This window comes from the organism of the source record quoted next, unplaced genomic scaffold (assembly GCF_019419815.1).
Source record: "Pyrus x bretschneideri cultivar Hongxiangsu unplaced genomic scaffold, Pyrus_bretschneideri_v1 Contig39, whole genome shotgun sequence".
Classification (NCBI taxonomy): Eukaryota; Viridiplantae; Streptophyta; class Magnoliopsida; order Rosales; family Rosaceae; genus Pyrus; species Pyrus x bretschneideri.
Genome location: NW_025999712.1, coordinates 274,851 through 297,122, shown reverse-complemented (window position 1 = coordinate 297,122; position 22,272 = coordinate 274,851). Strand labels below are relative to the sequence as shown.

At 36.8% G+C, this 22,272-nt stretch overlaps 3 protein-coding genes and 1 pseudogene across 3 annotated transcripts; 2 read left to right on the top strand and 2 right to left on the bottom strand.

The window, feature by feature from the left end:
* On the top strand, nt 1–2,335 carry LOC103963289 (annotated as a pseudogene).
* A 566-nt stretch (nt 2,336–2,901) lies between these two features.
* On the bottom strand, nt 2,902–3,581 carry LOC103963290 (transcription repressor OFP17-like). Its single transcript, XM_009376087.3, has one exon. The coding sequence runs from the start codon at nt 3,514–3,516 to the stop codon at nt 2,959–2,961; it is 558 nt and encodes a 185-aa protein (XP_009374362.2). The 5' UTR covers nt 3,517–3,581; the 3' UTR covers nt 2,902–2,958.
* A 3,333-nt stretch (nt 3,582–6,914) lies between these two features.
* On the top strand, nt 6,915–8,286 carry LOC103963291 (transcription repressor OFP4-like). Its single transcript, XM_009376088.2, has one exon. It carries the CDS (start codon nt 6,967–6,969, stop codon nt 8,107–8,109), a length of 1,143 nt encoding a protein of 380 aa, XP_009374363.2. The 5' UTR covers nt 6,915–6,966; the 3' UTR covers nt 8,110–8,286.
* A 6,193-nt stretch (nt 8,287–14,479) lies between these two features.
* Nucleotides 14,480–19,793, bottom strand: LOC103963292 (probable serine/threonine-protein kinase WNK4). Its single transcript, XM_009376090.3, has 7 exons — nt 19,115–19,793; nt 17,480–17,745; nt 16,968–17,191; nt 16,727–16,884; nt 16,340–16,649; nt 15,929–16,249; nt 14,480–15,282 (listed from the first exon to the last, which is right to left on the bottom strand). Exons 1-7 carry the CDS (start codon nt 19,172–19,174, stop codon nt 14,861–14,863), a joined length of 1,761 nt encoding a protein of 586 aa, XP_009374365.2. The 5' UTR covers nt 19,175–19,793; the 3' UTR covers nt 14,480–14,860.
* Nucleotides 19,794–22,272: the final 2,479 nt, after the last annotated feature.

Genomic DNA, 22,272 nt, shown 5'->3' with positions numbered 1-22,272 from the left:
AAAAAATCCCAAAAATTAAATACTAAAAAACAATTTAAATTTAAATTCCAAAAAAAAAAAAGCAGAAAAAGTAAAAAATGCAGGAATTTCAAAGTGGTGACAGGAGGTTATTCAGAAGCCATAGAGATTCGCGGTCTGGGTTTTAGCACATTTCTCAGAAAAATTAATAATATTAATTTAAAAAATCACCAAATTTTATAGCCCTCACATTTTTCCAAACAATTTCTGAAAAAAAAAAAAAAAAAATTTGTACTGGTATGAAAATGTTAAAATATGACTACATTGGCATCTCCACCAAAACCCATTTTTCGCTGAGACCGGACATTGGAGAATGCAGAACAAGGAGATAGCTCTTCGCCAAAACGCCGTCGTCTAGCTGCTTCACTTGCTGGCTTGTAAGTTTCTTGTGAACTCCAAATGCTGTTGTTCTTGTTTTGCATGTGCCCTGCTTCTGCTGTAGAATCGCTTCTGTTGATTTCTGGCTTTTGGGTTTTGTAAAAGGGCTTTTGGGCTTGTTCCTGTTGAACTTTTGGTGTCTGGGTTTGGTTTGATTTGGGGTTTTTGATCCACAAAGTCAAAAGTGCTTTTGCAATTCTGCTGGCTGCTGGGGTTTTTGTTGAGTATACTATTTTGTTAGTGGGCATTTTCTACGCCAGGTTTCATGGGTTTGCTCTGCCCAATTTGAGAGACAAGTTATATATCAGATTGGTGTTTTTTTTAATTCTGTGGAACCAAAAGTGCTTTTAGTGAAATTGTTGTTTGGATATGCAGTATTAGTTTCTGATTAGGGTTTTTGAACCTTTCAGGAAGGAATGGAATTTGCTACTGCCAAACCCCTTAAACCCTCCTCAAACATAACTGATATTGTCTCCAAGTTTGCCAAAGTTTGCAAGTTGAGATCCATTGGCGTGTTTTCGTCCGAGAACCCGGATCATAACCATCAACCCGACAACCCCAACATTAGTAATGCACATTTGGGTGAGGATAGCAGCGATGTGACAGAGGAGACGGAGTGTGATGAGGTGAAGATCCACCCCCAGCCTGTGGAAGTAAATAGAGCAAGCGATAAGTGTGGGGATGCAGAGTTCTCCAAGTTGTTTGACATTGTTTCAGCTCTGAAATTAGCTTACGTTCAGCTTCAGCAAGCTCATTTGCCCTATAACCCGAAGAAGATTGTAGCTGCGGATGAACAATTTATGACTGAGCTTGAAGCGCTCTGTAAGTTGAAGCGCGCATATAAGGAGAAGCAATGTATAAAGTTGAAGTCTGATCCCTCTCGTTCAGATATCCTGAAGAAGAAAGTTGAACTGAATGAGAAGCTACTGGACGAGTTGAAGTTTCAAATGGAAGTTAAGAACTCTGATATACTCTGCTTGCAAAAAGAGCTCAGGGATTTGGATTCGGTGAATGTGGCACTGGCTGAAAAGGTAAGGCAGGCAAGTTTGCAGAGGAAGAATGCAAGGGTGTGGAACGTTGCGACATTTCAGGATGCTTTCAGAGCTGCATCGAAATCCATTCACGATTTTGCAAAGCCGTTAATTAGCTTGATGAGAGCTTCAGGCTGGGATTTGGATCTTGCGGCAAGGACAGTGGAAGTGGAAGCTGTGTATTCAAAAAGGGCCCACAAAAAATATGCATTTGAAGCCTACATTGCTAGGAGAATGTTTTATGGAATGTCATTGAAATCTCATAATGTGGATGGTATTATGAGATATGATGACCCAATCGATGCCCTGATGGAGAACCCAGATTCCGATTTTGCAAGATTCTGTGGAGAAAAGTATCTCTTAGTTGTTCATCCAACAATGGAAGCCAAGTTTTTTGGCATCTGGATCACAGGACTCTTGTATTGAGTAGCAAGCATCCGAGGACTTCATTCTACCAAATATTCGCGAGAATGGCAAGGTCGGTTTGGGTGTTGCGTGGCATTGCACCTTCGATAGATTCTGAAGCAAAATGTTTGCTGTCGAAAGAGGAAGTAAATTCTCGGATGTCCATATGGAGTCCGTGGAGGAAGACGGGGAAGGTGCAGCTGTCTGGGGTGAACAACAGGTGGAGTTTATGGTCGTGCCCGGATTTAGAGTTGGAGAGACAATTGTGAGGTCTCGGGTGTATGTTTCGAAATCAAAAATGTAACCGTCGCTTGGTAATGTTTACAGTTTACCGGCTAACTGGTAATTCAACTGAACCTAGCTTCTGTTATGAAAATGTTAATAGTTAAATTAGTCAAGAGCACTTGTTGGGGAATACAAGGTAGATCCATATGAGTATGAAATTTCCAAATTTCAAGTTTTGAATTTTGATCGATCTATATGAATGTAGTAGATTGCATGAATCTGGTTAATGTTTCTTTCCACAATTTAATCATGGCCCTGTTCTCCAACTTGGGGAACACATTGCTTGTTCGGCAATCACTTGTATTATGACATTTTGTGTCCCGTAATGTGTACCTGATACGTTGAAATCTCTCTCGTTTACTTGGATTGGAATGGAACTATTTCGATTCTTGACTTTTCATGTGTTTATGAACACGGGTATTGGAATTATTTCGATTTTTGACTTTTCACGTGTTTGATATCTCGTACAGAATCGAAAAACATGTGGCTTCTCCTATGAGATCAGTAATCCAATACCTGTAAAATCAAGATATTATTTTCATTCCTTCTCTCCCATGTTCCCTAGTTTCTCGATTCATAATTCTCGTCATTTTAAGTAAGCAAACATGGCATTAGCGATGATTGTTTTAGATTTAACATTTCAAGATCCCATTTCCAATTCCAAAATTTGCACCTAACTCTGTCATCAAATTGTTTCCCATTTAGAGGATTTTATGCCTAGTGGAGCAAAGAAGCATGATAAAATGAATCATTTTTTCGCACTTACACCTAATATTATAAAATAAAAATAAAAATATGACTTGGCATTTAAGACAAAGAATTCAATTTTTGCAAAATCACACTAACTTTCATCACTGGTAGGAGAAAACAAGTCCTTGCAAAGCTCCCCATAGAATCTCGCAACCAAATCAATGAAAACAGGGCACTTGAGGTTCTTCCAGCAATACAGAAGCTCTTCCACATCCATCAAGTCCCCCACTTTCCCTTCCTCAATGATCATCTCCACCAAATAGTTCTCAAAACTCCTGCACGCATCTTGCACCTCGTCATTACCAGAAGCCCCCGCCCTTCCTCCGGTCATAGCTGCCGGTGTGACAGGTGACGGATAGTGCAGTATTCCATTTCTGTCACCCCCTCTTTCAGAGAAGCTCTTGAGCGCTGCTAGTCTGTCCATTCGTTTCGGTTTCCTGGTTGAACAGAAAGATGATAGGAACAAAGTTATCCGACTCTTCTTCTTCAGAGACTTTTTATCCTCTTTAACTTGGGTGTAAGGAGATCGACGGAGACGAAGAGCTCTTAAAAAGAATGGTTTTTTGAGCTTGAATCTGAAGATTTGTAGGAAATTTCTGCATGGTTTGAGTAGCTTGGATCTCAAGGCAACTGATGCTTTCAACTTCATAGCTAATGATTGATAAAAGCAGTGTGATTGAAGCTAGGGATAGTGCAGGATGGTGACTTTGCTGCTTTTTATCGCTTTTAAGAGTTTTGCTGTTGCAATATCGTTTGGTGTAACATATATATATATATATATATATATATATATATATAGAGAGAGAGAGAGAGAGAGAGAGAGAGAGAGAGAGAGAGAGAGAGAGTTCTGTGCTTTCTCTTAATTGGGTGATAAATAATGTTGATGGGGTTCACGTATTGGAGTCAAAGTAAGTGGGATACCATGAAATTAGGAAATGAAGTAAACCCCAAAGTTCTTAAGCGGGTGTCAATGTCAACAGCTGGGTTAACGCGTGGTCTTTGGACCTTGAAATTTTAAGAGCGATCTTTAGTCGAAGGTGTATATGAGGATATGGAACACATATCGTGCTATGTAGGTGATAATATGTAAAGTCGGAGATAATATCAGTGTAATTAGTAGTGAGTCGCTAATTCATCTCTTTAAAATCTTAAAAAAATCGTACTCATTTTTCACCAAAATATAAATAAGATGTAAATATAATTTTTACATCTGAAATTTTTATCTCAACATTTGAGAAAAAGAGACGGAGATAGACTCTAATTCCTATGAAAGTTTGTGAGAAAATTAGAGAGCAAAGAGCCAAGCACTTGTGTGTATCAAATTTTACATGATCTTGTTTGATAAGAGTAACTATATTTTGCTCAACGATAAGTTCTTTTTCTGCTTTTATTCGAGATTTGAACTTATGAATTGTTTTAACCAAATAGAGTATGAATGTCGCTGTAAAAAATTAATGGACAAAAAGGTAACCTAAACCAATTTAAAAAACTAACACAAAAATAAAAATATTATTGGCTACCAATAGTAGGGTGCCTAGTGTTAGCATGGTCCGGTCTAGCCCAACTAATCCAATGGGCTGAAATGATGGCCGGGTAAACTTGGACCTTTGAGGACTAATAATCGAGATGGGCTAGATCTGACCTATTTTACGGGCCTATTAACAAACCCACGACAATAGAGAAAGAAAAAGCAAAAGAAATAGTAGAATGGTTTGTCGAGAGGTGTCTTATTCTTCAAAATTTGGGACCATTCATCCTCCTGGTCCCGATTGTTTTCTGTTTTTCTTGGTCTGTACGGAAATTACTTTGATTTTTGACATGTAGGGAATTGCCGTTTTAACAAACTAACCGTAGTTTAAGAGTGTGTAAACTTTCATGTTTGTGTTTTTATTAACATGTTTATGTATATCAGTACGTATAAAACTGTGATTTGCACAATTTACAGACAAGTATGAATGATTTCTTACAATCTCATTTGGTATTTTAGGCTTGGATAAGAATGGATTAACAATTATATTCCAAGTATGTTGAATTTATACGTAAATAATTTTTCAAATCGAGAGGATTTGACATGAAGGAAAAACTTATCTTACAATTTTGGGGATGAAAATAATGTTTATTTGTCTGTCGGGACTTGTTTACATATCTCTGTCTTGATCTAATGTCACTTGTCACAAAGTCTCTTTGTTCCTATTTCATTGTCTCCATCGTTTAATATCCCAATGCTCACATATTCATTTTCAGCACATTTACTGTTCACGTATGAGTCGATATCATGCTAGTTGTTAGGTCTTTTCTTTAATGTAACGTTAGGCTTTATGTCACATATGTATATATGAAATCCATCACCCTTCTTCTTTGAAAAAAGTTGGATTTCACCATAAAATCAATTGGGCGATATGAGAAGCAGTCCAATTACTTATAAGTAAATGCAACGTTCTTCCTCTCATCAATTCGGGATTCATTCTCAAATGCCCATCTCTCACATGTGGTGAATTTTCGAGCTTAACATGTGGACAACACAACTCGAGTGACGGGGAGCACATGTGACCATTGTTTTTCACACATAGAATAACCTGCACTAACATCGTAAAAAAAGTTGGGTTCCACCATAAAACCAATTGGCAATATATAAAATAGCTCAACCACTTATAAGAACATGCAAAGTCTCTTCTCTTATCAATTGGCTATCAATTGGCAATTTATTCTAAACATTCTCTCTTGTAATATATGAGGTTCAGTATCAATCCATATCTATCAATTACAGTCTGCTTGCGGTCCCTAGTGTGTAAAGAAGAGATTGAAGCATTAGTCCTAAACCAAGGACGAGAAGAAGATTTAATGCTCAAACGTAGAACTAGGTCAATCGCCAACACCGAGTCCATATTCTTACCGTTAACGTTAGTCTACTGTGAGCTCCTCCACAAACATAAACACTGTAAGAAATAACTCATGAAGCGTGAGGAACTGAACATATTTATATTGGATTGATATTGTATCAGTATCAGTATTATAATTATATTGGATTGACATGGTATCCTATAGTATAAACTCGTAGCTTATCCATGCTGTTTTGCTATTTTATATTAGGTACGTAGAGTAGATATTATCGTATCACAGTATTTCAATATCATACAATAATTTTTTATATGTTTTAATACTGAAAACAATTATGCCATAACTAGCAACCAGAGGTTATCCAGCCTTGGCTTTAAGAGCCTGCGGGCCTTGTGGAAATTAAGCACTTTGGAAAAGGCATGGAATATCATCATTTGTAAAGCAAGGAATTATGGGAAGATATACAGCACTTGGTAGACAGATGGGTCTTGGCTGTTACTAAAATCATGATTAATGTTGGCTGCTTTAGGTAAACAAAAGGAGGAGGATCCAGATGAGATAAAATTTAAAAGAAGGGGACAACAACGCACTTGGGGTATATATATGCAGGAGCCAGAAAGCATCAAATAAATCAAGCTCTAATTATATTCTTCATTGTTTATGGTAAAATGTAAAAACGATATCGTATCATATATTCTATGTATAAATAATATAGAAATTAGATTCCTTCAAGCTTAAGATGCACTACCTAATCACAACGATCATTGCTTGGTGTTTGCAAGAGATCACCATGCATAAACAGTGAACTAATTGGACTGTGCCAAGTAATACAATCCAAACAATTAACCCTAGTTAGGGCTAAATATAAAACTCTTTACATAAAAGTGTTTCTCTTTGTTAGAACTTCACTTTTCACTAGCTATAGCAATGAAGAACTAATTTTTTTTGTTTTTTTGTCAAACGAAAGATTTGTTAGATAAGAGAGATAATGAGATTCGAATCCACACCGTAGTGTAAGGGCAATACTCATTTCCACCACTATGGTAGATGATCATTTGCTAATTTTATTTTCATTTTACATGTAACCTGTTGCTTTCGTACTAAATTTTTCTAGTACTGGACCCCAATTTCAACCTTCGATGTAGACCATAACATTCAGCTCTTTTAAGAGTGAGAGCCATACACACACACACACACGAGTCTGTGAGAGAGAGAGAGAGAGAGAGAGGGAGGGAGGGAGGAGCTAGCTGTTTCATTCTTGATGGGGAATTACAAGTTCAGATTTTCAGACATGATCCCAAATGCTTGGTTTTACAAGCTCAAAGACATGAGCAGCACCAGAAACAAAAACCACAACACCTCCCAGCACCATCATCACTCCACCGATCAGAAGAAACTAACCTCAAATAAATTCTCACCACCCCAAAAATCCCACCTTTCTCAAACAAGAAGATACTCCTATTACTTCTCTACACAACCCAACATAGAAAACAAGTTCTCCAATTCACCTATCCACCCAAAAGCCTCAGACACACATTTTCCTGAAAACCCCAGAAGATTATCCACCAGAAGATCCGAAAGAAAAGCTGTTTACAAGCCTTCTCCTAACAAATCTGTCTCAAAGTCCTCATCAAATTGCAACTGTCATGCTCAGATGAATTCGGTTTGGACTGATGAGCACCACAGAAATATTCAGTCTCCCGATTACTTTGGCTCTTCTAGTGAGAGTTCTAGCGAGCCTGACTTTCACGAATTAATCCCATCAGAATTTGAATGTGACCTGAAATTTGCTGACATGAAAAATGAAGGCTCGACAAGAAAAATCCATGATCAGAAGCCTGATGGGTTTGATTCTGATCTGATCTCAGAGGTAGAGCTTCCTCCAATTTTGACAAAGCCACTGAAATTTGATGAGGCCACCAAGTTCAAGAGAAGTTCATCAAAAGTGAAGGAAATACAAGGACAAAGGTCTCTCACTGTCAAAATTGTCAAGGAGGAAAGCATTCGGAAGGGTAACCAAAGGAAAGTTGCCCGGAATTTGGTTCGAAGGTCTTCTGCCAGTTCAACGGGCATAAGACTTAGAGGCAACTCTCCAAGACTTGGAAGCAAGAAGAAAACTCAGCCATGTGGTAGAAAGAGTGTGCCATCATCACCATCGTCGTGCTTGAAGTCGAAGAACAGGCACCTTTCAGAGAGTTTTGCAGTTGTGAAGTCCTCAGTTGATCCACAGAGGGACTTCAGGCATTCAATGATGGAGATGATTGTGGAGAACAATATCAGGGCAGCTAAGGATTTGGAAGAGCTTCTTGCTTGCTATCTCTCACTCAACTCAAAGGAATATCATGAACTCATTGTCAAGGCCTTTGAGCAAATCTGGTTTGACATGGCTCGCATCAAAATGTAACATTTTTCACTGTCTTAGATTGTTAAATGCCAATGCATGTATATAATCTTAATTAAATTATGATGGCTACTTTCTGACTTCTGGGTTTCTAAGAAAATATCTTGATACCTCAAAAAAGCTGCATGCATGTATTGTTTGTTGAAAGAACTGGATTCACTGATTTTGAGCAAGGTAATATTTAACTATATCCACACACATTTTTTCACACCCTTTATTAATTTTTGTCATTTGATCTTCTTTACCTTATGATGTGGATTGCTCTATTTTGCAAGTTTAGACCTTTTGGTTTGACCTTAGAGGGGTTATGTTTTATGTCACCACCACTTTTCCTTTTTTTTTTTTTTTTTTTTTTTTTTTTTTGTGTGTTTCTAGAAAGGTAAGGATTATGTCCCACAATTTTTATATCCTTCTTTCTTGTATGATGAGAGGTTAAGTTTAGATCCTCCCTTACTAGGGTGTACCTCTTTTTTGTTATTAGTAAAATTTCTATCGTACCGTCGAGGTTTTCTAAAAAAAAAAAAAAAATCTCTATATAGACCACAATTTTGTGTTCCCTTATCGTCTATATTGTGCCCACTACTAATATGCCAAAAAAATGAACTAATAACGAATTTTTTACAAAACAAAAGTGGATCAAAGTAGATTGGCTATTTTTTTTTTTCATTCACTTAGATGATGCCTCTCATACAATGGTTCTTCCTACTAAGATCCTACAAAAGGTAGAGCACGAATTCTGCTTTGGGGAATATCTTAAGGAGAACCGCTTGCGCCGGCACATTACTACTAAGAACGGCGCCGCTTGTCCTTCCCATGCTCTGTGACAACGGCGGTACCTCAAAACAAAGGGGCCACCCACCCTTTCTCCTTAGTCTTCTCACTCCCTAAGGAATGAAAGGCCACATCTAACTCTGTCCACAGTTTACTAGACTATTAATTGTTTCAATTTAACTACAGTGTTTTGACATAATGTTACAGTTGAATGTCCGAACGTCATGAAAAATGGTAGGCCTTACCATGTCAAAAGAGTATAAACATATATTCCTGTTTGAGGGCTTTGGCTTGGTTCTTGTCTGGATAATTTTGAGAAAGATTGCTGTTCCCCAGGTTTTGTTTCTGGAAACAAGCTCAACTAGTTGGTACCAGATCATGAGTTGCAGTAGTGTAATCCAAAGGAAAGAAACTGTACAATAGCCAGATGAGAAAACTTTTCTGTATATATTATTTTGTACATATTGAAAAATTGAACTAAATGAAAGTCTTAAACAACGTGGTTGTCATGGAACTGTATATCTGCATAGACTATCTTGCCATGTAACGGGTTAAATATATCATCATGCTGAAACCTTTCTATGTGTTTATTAATAATTAATATATTATAACACATGACAACCGTTAATCGAACAATACATACTATTCAACTTCTTACGTGATAGAGAAGTACGGTTAAAGTTTTCTCTGTCTTCTGGGGTTATTAGCATCTCCTCTCCATAAGAATAAAGGTTAAAGGGCGACTTCAAAGAACTTGTATATTTAGATGCTCATATATTCATACTAAGTAGCAATTTTAAATTAATAGTTTAATGACGTAACATGTAGATAGAGTAACAATGTTCTACGTTGTCACAACGCACAAGACTTGTGATAGCTAGGGTTTCCACATGGCTACATGCCATACCACGAACCGCGGGCAATGCAAGAGTGATGCAGACCACCAGTTACTGCTGATTAAGTTGCAATTGTGTGGCAGCTCCCTATGGCCTATATATGAACGGTTTAGGTGGAAATGGCAAGAGGACTCATCATTCCGAATGCATTTGACTTGTTGATTTTGACACACAATTAAGCATATAGTACGAGGGGTTGATATAAATTCAACCTAATTTCCGTAGTTACTGTGCTGTTTTCTTGATGACAGAGGAGATCGAGGTCGAGGACTACCGGAAGAGATCCCCTTCCACCAAAACCACACAATCAATTAATCCGGGTTCTTGAAATTTAATCAAACGGTTACAAACAGGGGCCTCTTTAAAAGTTATAATAATTTTAGTTGTTGAATCAAATTTCAAGAGCCCGAATTAATTGATTGTGTGGCTTTGGTGTGAGAGATCTGGAGGGAATTTAGAACCACCAATGTTTCACCAAAGACTGAATTATTATGAATCTTGGAAATAAATATATAGCTTCATAGTTAAAAATAAATAAAAAAGTTTATATTTTGTTTGTAAAAATGGTATATATTTATAAAAGATAACACTAAGGAGATTAAATTTATAAATCAAATAATATAGTGGTTTATGATTAAATTATTACTTAAGTATTGATTAACGTGTATATTTCCTTTTGGTTACGCATTATTTGGTCTGCAAATTTAATTTAAAATTTTGATCTCCTTAGTATTATCAATTTATAAAAGTAAATTTCTTATCTGCGCATGTATGGTGAATTTCTCACTTACCTTCTCACTTCTTTGCATGCCATATGTACTCCACTAGCACTTAAACCTAAAATATAACCATGTCAAAGTCCCACTATTTTTATTCCTTTGTTAATATAAGGGAATGACATTCTAGGATTCATATAGTCAACCCCACTTAGTGGGAAAATGCTTTGTTGTTGTTAATATAAGGGAAATTTTTTGAAATGTCGTATGAACTTATACATTTTTTTAATTTGTCATATGAACTAAATTTTTAAGCAATCTGTTATATTAATTTTCTGAAATCATTAATTTGTTATCTCACCTACTTAAATTTTCCATCCAAAAGAAATCATGTACAATGCACATTGCACATGACTTGTGTTCAGGGTCATTTTGGACTTTTGAGACATTTTCATAGATATGGGGTGGGAATAAATTGGTTTGGGACTTTTGACCTCATATTTACAAGTTCCCTACTTTTCTTTTGTACGAACAAAAAACTTTTGGCTGGTAAAAAGAACATGCTGGGTTTGTTTCAAAAACTTATTGTCAACTACTAAAAATGACATTAGGTTTACTAACATGAATTTAACTAATTCCAAGTTTTGAGAATTTAACGTGGTCATTCATGTATATTAAAAAAAAAAAGCTGATGTCACATCCCAGCTCGAGCTCCCACCACAACCCGGGCCGCTCCACCACCGTAGCACGATATTATCCACTTTGGGCCTCGACCACGCCCTCACGGTTTTGTTTCTGGGAACTCACACGAGAACTTCCTAGTGGGTCACCCATCATGGGAGTGCTCTCACGCGCTACTCGCTTAACTTTGGAGTTCCCATGGAATCCGAAACTAGTGAGCTTCCAAAAGGCCTTGTGCTAGGTAGGGATGAGAATATACATATAAGGATCACTCCCTTGGGCGATGTGGGATGTCACAATCCACCCCCCTTAGGGGTCCGACGTCCTCATCGGCACACCACAGCCATGGTTAGGCTTTGATACCAAATTGTCACATTCGAGCATGGACTCCACCACAACCCGGGCCACTCCACCACCGTAGCACGATATTGTCCACTTGGGGCCCCAACCAAGCCATCACGGTTTTGTTTTTGGGAACTCACACGAGAACTTCCCAGTGGGTCACCCATCATGGGAGTGCTCTCACGCGCTACTCGCTTAACTTTGGAGTTCACATGGAACCCGAAACTAATGAGCTCCCAAAAGACCTCGTGCTAGGTAGGGATGAGAATATACATATAAGGATCACTCTCCTGGGCAATGTGGGATGTCACAGCTGAAATGTCTGAAATAACTTTGAAATTTTAGAAATAATCTTGAAAGGGAGTGGGGAGTTGAAATGTCAAAAATAACCTTGTAAATAAGTGTGCAAGCTACGTAGCTTATTTTGGATGGAAAACATAACAGAGTTAGAGTGAGATGACAAATTAATGATTTTGGAAAATTGATATGACAAATTGCTTAAAATTTTAGTTCATATAACAAATTAAAAAAGATGTATAAGTTGATACGACATTTAAGATTATTAAATGTTTAGCTTTGTGTGCTAGTGTAATACTCGTAGTAATAGTATGAATAAAAGTGAGAAGGTTTAAATGAGAATGTAAGTGAGAAGGTTGCTAGCACTCACCTTTTGGTAATATTAGAATGAAATCGAATTATTAACCCAGCATAACCTAAAGAGCATTTTCGGAAGAAGAATGCTAGCTACCTTCCTCATTTGTCTTTCCCTATCTACCTTTTTCATTTATCACTTGACACGTGTATTCTACTAACAAACTAAAGTACATAATTCATTTTTTTAAGTCGAAAATTAGAATTTACACTTTTAATGCATTAATTATGTAATTTAATTTGTTAATAAATATACATCTCAAGTGATGAGTGGAAAAAATAAATAGGGGAAGGCAAAGAAAAAGTAGATAGCATTCCTCTTTTTGGAAAGCTAGTCGACCCACAAATGAAGTCATTAGATTGCTAATCACTCTTAGCTAGCTAGGAGCGAGAAAATAACTTTGTCAATTATTGGTTCTCTCTATTTTTTGGGTCCGGCTACAATGCTACGTTGAATTTACTCGTGTGAATTCTATACAAAATTTCACCCGTGCAAAGATTCATTAAATCATATGCAAGATCTAACTCGTGATTTTACAATACAATCACTCAATAATACATACTTTGAGAAAGAAGGTATTTCTAGCAATTGCGACTGTGCAGTATGACAAGAAAACCTTACATGACAAGATAACGAATTTGGACACATCGTAACATGCAAGAGGACCAAGGAACAAAGAAGTACCAGATTTGAAAACTGAGCAAAAAAAAACCAATTAGGACCACACAGAAAATTCAGGAAATAAATCTCATTGGAGGACCATCATAATCATCTCCGGGAATGAATCCCATGATCTCACGCTTGATCGACCCTTTTTCAAAAAGTAGGTTGCCCTTTGGCTTTTGTTACTTTCAACTCAAACAATTTCTAGTATTTTTTTAGGAATGTGATATACACACATCCTATTTTACTTCTCACACATCTTTTTAATTTTCGGTTATCGGATCGGATGAATTGAAGAAGATCAACGGACAAAAATTATCAAGAGGTGTGTGAGAAATAAAATAGGGTGTGTGAATAGCACATCCCTTTTTTATTTTAATATTAGAAGACGTTTTAAGTTCAAATTTTTTACTCCTAATAACTCGTTGAAGAAGAAGTATTGGCTAAATATTTCTTTTTCGTATTGTAAGAGTTCATTTCATAGGATTCACTAAAAACATGATATGGGGCGGTAAGTATATGATGATTTATCAAACAATTACAGCATGCTATTGCTACCTAATCCTCTCATCACTACAACTCATTGCCTACTCCAATTGGATGCCTAATTATAGTTGCATGAAAAAATCTTAATCATGTAATTTTGGAATGGAGTTAATTATAAGGGCATGGCCTTATTTTACACGGGACCAATCATTACAATATTTGAAAGGGTGGTCCTATCCACACACCTACTTTTATCTCTCACACGTCCCTCTTAGCATTCAGCCGTTGTATCGAATGAATTAAAGAAGATCAATGGACAAAAACTAACAAAGTTATGTGAATAGGCATGAAGTTGGCAAAATTTTTGGAGTACAATGTATGGCATGCATTGATGAATTCAAAGGATAGATGTATGTTCAATAATTCAAACGAATTAAACACATAGATACGAACCATTTAAAAGGTAATATTATACGCATTGATGTATGGTAGAAGGACTCGTGAGTTAGAACATGATCAAACTCTTATTCATCAAACCCACAAAAAATGTGCAACCCAGGATTCCCGGGTAAAGACTGTTTGGATTTTGCATATATCAACAAGTCTACAGCCTTCACATATCCAAAATTGGCAAAACACATCCATCAAGAAACATTTCCTAAACCAGCTACCTTACCAAACCCTATCATCAATAATTCAACATTATGGATCCAAGTAGTTTGTGTAAGTTCCCATCCAAACAACCCGTACCTAAAACACATCAGTCTCTGTGTTTACTGTGAATTAGATAATACAGGCAGGGACTACTCACACAAAAAACATATCAGTTTCTGTGTTCACCATCATCTTATAATGCAAAATGGCATATTTGCACTTGCAGCCTGCTAGCTGTAAAGGTTAGGACTGAGTTCCTTCCAAATGAGAGAAACTTACCTGCATCCGGATACTAGTTGTGGCAGTATCGCAAACCAATCACGTACTGTCATGCACTTTACTTTTCCATACATCCCTCAAAACTCCATTTTAGAACACCTGATGTAGACCCAACAGTTACAGTACTATAGGTGACGAAATTCTGTGTCTATAGTTTGATTCGTCAAGTGTATTTCATTAACGTTATCAGTTGTCAAGACTAAACTAAATAGGATTTATTTCATGGAAAACACTAAAACAAAAGGGCATCAACACATTTAAGAACCTAACAGACTAAGCATTTATCCTGATATAGAAGACATTACGGAAGCATAATTACAATCCTTCTGCACAAAATTTTTTACAACATACAAGTCACTAGATTCTTGAAGTGGTCCACAAATTCATTCGTATAACTTTGTCCTTGCTTGTGGCTTGACAACTATTCCCGCCATATCGGGAGCAATCAAGACAGTAAACTGTCATTTCTTGTATCTCCAGATTGGGAAATAAAATTTCCATTCCTCCCTTACTGAGTTTACTGCTCATGAGAAATGTAAAAAGTAACAGGCGTAATTTACCATTCTCATTTCTTGTGGTTCTTGTATAACAAAACAAACAACAGCTAACGGGTTCTACAACTTCTTTGAAATCTCACAAGGCGCTTGAAACCCAATAGTTTCCACAGCTCCCACCGTCTTAAACAAGCGCTTCCTATTCACCTCTTCAACCACAGACCGGTGTGGTAGTTGGCTTCTTGTGTCTCCTAATGACCTATTCCTCGTCAATTTTTGGCTATCCATGATCCTTTTATCCTTTGAACCAGATGCTAGAAAAGCTTTGCATCTCTCGAAATATTTTTTCGCTATAGACTTCCCAGCATTGCGTGTTTCTTCGGGACAAAACCTTGTGGACTTGTGACATTTTGATATGGGATGTTTGTCTCCTCCTGTGGGGAACATCTTAGTCCTATGCTCATTGGCAGAAATGAAACTTACGTTGGGAGATGTTACCAAATGTGATGAGCTTTGTGAGCTGGTCTCGTCAGGCAAATCATCTGCAACCACAATCATTTGCAATTAAAATGTAAGACTCAAAATCTTAAGACGGGGCTTTGCTTAATCCCCGTGTCAGTACTTTTAGCAGGAAAATGCAGCCCTAAAGGCCTGGCCTATAAAACTTGTTAGAAATGCATCATATATGTACGGGATCAGACTTCAGGAGTAGCACACAACAATAGTCAACCGGCCCACACTCAAAACACCCATCCCAATGTTCAAGCCTTCATCCAACTACAGGCTACTTTCGAAGCCAAAAGTTGATTTAGTCGCAGTTTAGACATATTCTGATATGCCCAAAATCAGCCTCAGCTGGAGGGCATATCTATTGCAAAGTTGATATTATCATGTGATTTATGTTCTGGTCAGTTCGGTAAAGTTTCTTGACATATTTATAGACTCCAGATTAAATCCTTTATTCACCAAGGACGTGTTATAAGATATGGAACAGGACTGCAACTAGCCCCCTTGATCTCTAATGGACTACAACTAGCCTCCATAGGCAATGTTCTTCTAGGAAAGACTAGCATACAGAAAAAGACGGCTAAAGTCAAGCCATTAGGCTTTTAAGTTCAAGGAGTAAAAGGCCCAAAAATAATAGTGAGTAGTCACAGTAATTAACTTAGTGAGTTCTATGAATCATACCTTGGAGTGAATCGCAGCCACTTGTCATTCCATTAATGCCATGAGAATTGATCAAGCCAGATAATGACGAGCGAGATGATGAGTAGCAGTGAGAGTCAGAAGGACGGTGAGGTCCATTTTTGTCATCATCTTGATACTTAAATGTGTGGTAGGCTTCAGGTTTCCAATCTGGTACAAGAGCAGATATCTCCCCTTCAATCATATTAGCAATTTCAAATGGCTCCCAATCAGTGATCTCCAATTCCTTGACCATTTCCGTTGCAACATCAAATGGTGTATCGTTTAATACGTCAAAAGGAAAATATATGTTCCTAAGAGAACCTGCATGAGAAAACAGTTGAAGAAACGTTCACCATTTGAATCTCAAGTTCACTTGAGCGACAACAACAACCAGAGGAAGTTAAATAGTACCGTCTTTATCAGCAATCTGAACTTTGAGAAAGATGGTATCATCTTCAGAATTTAGCTTCCCCGTGATTGTCATGTCAGTCCTGGTTGGATGATCACTCAATTGCAGCTTCTCCATTTCTTTGTCGTTTAAAAATGGCTTTGGGCGTCCAAGCTTTCCCAAAGGCAATGATTCATCTTTACCACAGTCGAGAAATGGATCAAGTAATAATTCTTTAGCTGATAATCTCTTTGAAGCATTTACCAAGCATTTGCCAACAAATCGCTGTGCTTCCAAGTCTTCAATCCGGTAGAATGCTCCTGGAAGCTTCCCCTGAAGAAAAACAGTGGCAAGGGGTAAGGTTCTGTTCACTGATACGTATTAATCTTGACTACAAAACTTCACCTTACCGCTGTCACTTTCTTGTAGATTTGTGCAGGGTTGACACACTCACTATATGGGTATTCAGATGTAAGCATCTCTAATACACACATGCCAAATGAATAGACATCGACTAGTTCGTTGTAATTTTCGTCGTATAGTTCTGGTGCCATGAACTCTGGAGTGCCTAAAAGTATAGAGACAGATAATTATCTTCCAGTGGAAATAAGTGCCAGAATTTATGTGCTAATAATGGAGATAAACGAGTACCTATGACACTGTGAGCAGATTGGGAACCACGGAGAATTGCTGCAAGCCCTAAATCACCAATTTTGACTTGCCCAAGGTGCCCATTAACAAAGATGTTGTCACACTTAAGATCTCTATGGACCACTGGAGGATCATGTCCATGCAGATATAAAAGACCCCGAAGGATCTGGCGGGCCCAGTTCTTTATGGCTCGGATGTCTACCTGATTATATTTCTTCCTATACCTGCATATGAAAGATAGAGTAGTTTATCAATACATTGAGCCAAATGCATTGAATAAGGAATCCTATTTCATGCTTAAGAATTAGTATCAACGATAACGGTTCCCAATCTGTTGATCACATTGTCCTTCTCATTAATATAGATTTAATGAAGAAACGACTTTGGAGGGAAGAGGCTACAATTAGGGTCTAATGTCACATTTTCTCCATTTTCCAGTGTTTTACCTAGTTCAAAAGATATGCAAGTTGAGGAACTAGAGTTAGCAATACTAGAGTTGGAAAGAAGATTACTCTCTTAGCGTCCCCGATGTGAACATTTCAGTAATGAAGTTAAAAGTTCTGTGCTCAATGTCGATCCAGGAGGTGTAGAACCGAATTATGGAGTCGTGGTTGAGGGTACTGAGGAGGTGAACTTCTGAGTAAAGCCGTTGCAAATCCTCTGGTGAGCGAAGAACTTGGTTAAGTTTTACCTGATTCCATGCCACCTCCATCCCAAGCAGCTCATCAATTGCCTTGTACACTGTTTTCATTGCTCCTTTGCCAAGAACTTCTTCAAACTAACACGAAGAAAATACTATTCAAAAAGCAATCGAAAATATCATTTCCGTTTATTTATTTCCATACATAAACCAGAACAAATTAATTGACTCAACATTCTATTAATTTCCATCGACTATTATTATCACTGAAATTATCAACATATGGTTAATTACTCTTGAATCCATAATTAACCATATGCTCAGGAGTCAGGAACTGACTTTTAGTTAAAGAGTACCATTCGGAGAATAATCAGATTTGAAGTTCTCACTCTAATGGTATTACAAGGTTGTCCCTTACGAGATAATATAGATAGCATAAGCACAACTGAATAAAACTTCGACCAAGATGCTTGCTGGCCAAGAAATCCTTTTGATTTTGTTTTAGGGGAGTGCTATTCCCACACCCCCTTTTACTGAATAGCACACACCCCCTTTTACTTCCAACACACCCTTGTTAATTTTTGTCCATTGATCTTCTTTGGTTCTTTCGATCCGATGGCCGGAAATTGAGAGGGGTGTGTGAGGGGTAAAAATTGATGTGTGGATAACACCACCCTTGTTTTACATCTAAACTAATGAGGCACCAAATTAAACAATCAAATTTATTTCCCAAATTTTCTCAACTCCTAACAAGCACCATCAATCCAAGTCCAAAGAGCTCACAGAATTGAAAACCAATATTATTTAAGAGAAGAATTAGCATCTTGTATTAAATTTTCAATCTTTCTTTACACCAACTGTCACAAAAAATTAAATTAAATTAAAAAAATAAAAAAAACTAATGGGTTAGGGTTCAAGGTCATCGGGATCACCCGGATGGCGATTACTCCAGCTTAAGCTAAAGTACTTAATGATGAATTAGACAATGACTCACCCAGTAAACAAGATTGACCAAATAAACTATTCCATCCTTCAAAACTATCTAATCTCTATAACCAGACTTAATGTTATTCTACTTGTGTATAAGAACATACCTGCATGCGTGCACACACACACACATACAATACAATATTGATCACCTACTCATGGCGAGCAAGAAATCCATGCTCACCAACCATTTGATCAAAGTCAAATATCTGATGATCTGAGATTCCAAAGTTTAAGCATTTCCATGGTTTTTCAGATAGTTCTCAAAATTCATTAATTAAATAATTTCAAGAAACAAATAGTAACCACCTTTAATATGTGTGTGTGTGTGTGTGTGTAAATAAATGGAACTTAAACATCATAATTTATGGGGTAAAAAAAAGTATAAGCAAGTAGTACACTTTGAGCCACCACAAAAACAATCAATTCCGGCAACTGGGTAACGTCCAAAATTTCAAAAAAAAAAAAAAAGTTTCTAGTGAAAAAAATTAATGGTAACATGCATATTAGTATTACATACCCGACCATATCTCGCAGTAGGATCCATTTCAACATAGCCAGTCTTGTCTGCCATCGACATGTTCGAGGATTCCAGCAACTGACTTCCCAAGCAAACGTTGTTTCTTTTGCTTGATGAACAAACCAGAGAGCAGGTGATTACTAGAAACAAATTAAAGGTTGCTATAAATTATCAAAAGGGTGTGGTGGGAAAATTAAATGGGAAATTTGGGAAATCAAATCCGAGGCTTTCCCTCGTGGTTTTCATAAGAGAAGACACCAAACAAGAGCCAGAAGAGCCTCGAGTAGTCAATCCTCAGCATAATCCAACCCATACCCACTACCATGGCGCGAGAGGCCCCCTCGTACTTGTTGGCAACCATTTGGGACTTGGGTTTTAAAAAGATGTCAAATTTCAGAGGCAAATGGAAAGAAAGTTTGAAACTTGGAAAGGGAGAGTTGTGTTTGTGTGGGGAATTGAGGAGTAAGGAATGGTTGGTGGGTTTTTGGGAGGGGCAGTTTGAGAAATTGTCAAAAGTTTTGAAGAATCAGAGAGATTGTGGTGTAGTGGAAGATGGGGTACGAAACTTGAAGAATCTGTGGCTACACTTTGTTGGTACCATTTGTGGGAAAGGGGAGGAATCCAAATTGTAAAAGCACTTTTGTGGGATGTTGCTGTTGTTGTTTGTGGGCAAGGCAATTGAGTTTTCAAGCGAAGCGAGAGAAGTAAAAGCTGTAAATATAGAACAGGGAAACTGAACAGGAAGAGATGTATGAGTGTGGTCCCCGTGTGACGGGAAGTGGTGGCGGTGGCAACTGACCAGGGACTGTTTGGGTTGTTTTCAAGAAAATTAATAAGAATGGTTTGAAAACTTTTAGTTTTAAAGATAACGATAAAATAAAAAGTAAAATGAATAATATCAGGATTGACTTTTTAACGTAAAAATATGGTTTTTCGTTAAAATGAACAGTATCAGGAGCTTTTCGTTAAACATTCCCTTCTTTTTATTGCGTCAAATGCTTTGGTTTTTTTTGCCATTTGTAGTTTGAAATTCCGTTGCAAATGTTACATGCATGGTTGTTAATGTTTTACAGGACTTGTTAATTGAACACAAAATAATACAAAAATAACAAGTTTTAAGTTAACATGTTGACGTGTTGGGAGAGAAGAAGTAAAAGCTATAAAATATAGAAGAGAGGCAAAACACTGCACCAGTAGTACACTAATCAGGAAGAGATGTATGACAGGGAACCGGATCCCCTCTCGTTCCAAATAAATTGAGCCTCTTAAAAAAAAGATTTGAATTGTTAAAATTTGATTTAACGACTACAAATAAAGAGTCTTCTAAAATTATAATAATTATAGCCGTTGGATCAAAATTCAATGATCCGTATTTTTTAATCCTTAAGCTCAAATTATTTGGATCCGGAGGAGATCCAGTTCCGTATGACAATGTGGGAGTGGTCCCTCTTTGACAAGAGGTGGTGGTGGCGGCAACTCCATAGGGACTGTTTGGGTTGTTTTATTGCGTCAAATGCTTTGGCTTTTTTTGCATTTTGTAGTTTGAAATTCCGTTTGGTTATGTTACATGCATGTAACGCTGTCAATTTTTTACACAATTCGTTAATTCGACATGAAATAACACAAAAATAACGGATTTTAGGTCAACATGTTAATGAGTTGGGTCGTTATTGAATTACCCATTAAGAACCCATTGACGTGTCAGATGGTTATCGGGTCACTTGTTAAGAATTCAATGAAATATCATTTGTCAAATCTCGACATTAGGCATGAGAATTTCTTGCATAACCTATTAATCTGACACAAAATGACACAATCTATTAACGAATATAGTCGTTATTAGGTCACTTGTTAAAATAACGAATTTGATACAACATGATCCGTAATATCACACGGATACGACAACCAAGCTTACATGCATGTATGATGATGTATCATTATTGCATAGTTGACATGAATCTATTGGAAGTTCTTTAAAAAAAAAATAATAAAATAAAATAAAATAAAAAGCAATACATATAAGTAAGACCTATGCAAGATATTTGTATCTTAAGTTGCTAAGCGTATTTTTTTATGCATTCTAAGTCATAGATTTGATTACGCACATGTGTTTAGCTTACATGCGGGGCAAACACGGTTTGTTTAGCGCTTGTCAAAGTACCGCTCACTGCTAAACAAATCTGATGGTGTTGGTAATCTTAATAATTTTATATATATATATATATATATACTTATTGAATTGGCTACAGAGGCGAAGCAATTAATGGATCAGGAAGCTCCCATGTCCATTCTAACAATTTTGGTTTTTTTAGCCAAAATGATCCATCATATTTGCATAACTCATTATTTTAATTCTTGAGATTTGAAATTAATAAAAGCGGTTCCTGAGTTTGTCCACTATCAATCATTTTGGTCATTTCATAAGCAATTATATTAAATAAGGACCAAAATGACAAAAACACCGTCAATTTAATAAACAATGGATCAAATGATTTAACCAAAATTAAGGGTAATTTTATTATTTTAGCCTTATTTAATGAAGATTTTTTATGGAATGACCTAAATGATTGATGGTGGACAAACTCATAGACTACTTCTATTGATTTCAAATCTCAGAGATCAAAATGAGGAGTTATGCAAATCTTAATAACCATTTTGGCTAAACAAAAGTATAGTTTTATGCTTATGATTTTTAAGATTTTTTGTAAGCTCAAGATCTCAATCTGATGTTTTTACTTTAATTTCTTACATCAAGTTTGATTTGAGGTGAGTGGCTCTTATCGAGTTTAGACAATTTGATGCTTGTGAGCTTTGAGTAAGACTTTGGTATGGGGATCGTTGGATGGGGAGAAGAAGAAAGTCATAGAGGCTTGAGGTTTAGGTTTAAGAAGGATAATGATGAAGACGATAACAGATCAAGTCCAAATAATATTGGTTGGTTGCTTACCACATGCATAATAAATTTTATAAATAAAGAGAGAGTTTCAAATTGAGATATTGGGCCCTTCTTAAACTAAAATTTAATTTCGACACCGATTCGCTATAGCGTACATATAACTCATGATTTTTATCAGGTTTGTAGAGTTTAACAAAAATCATTTTAACAATCATTTTGAAGTGAGTTAAGATCATTACTGCACACGCCAAAGATCTTGTGA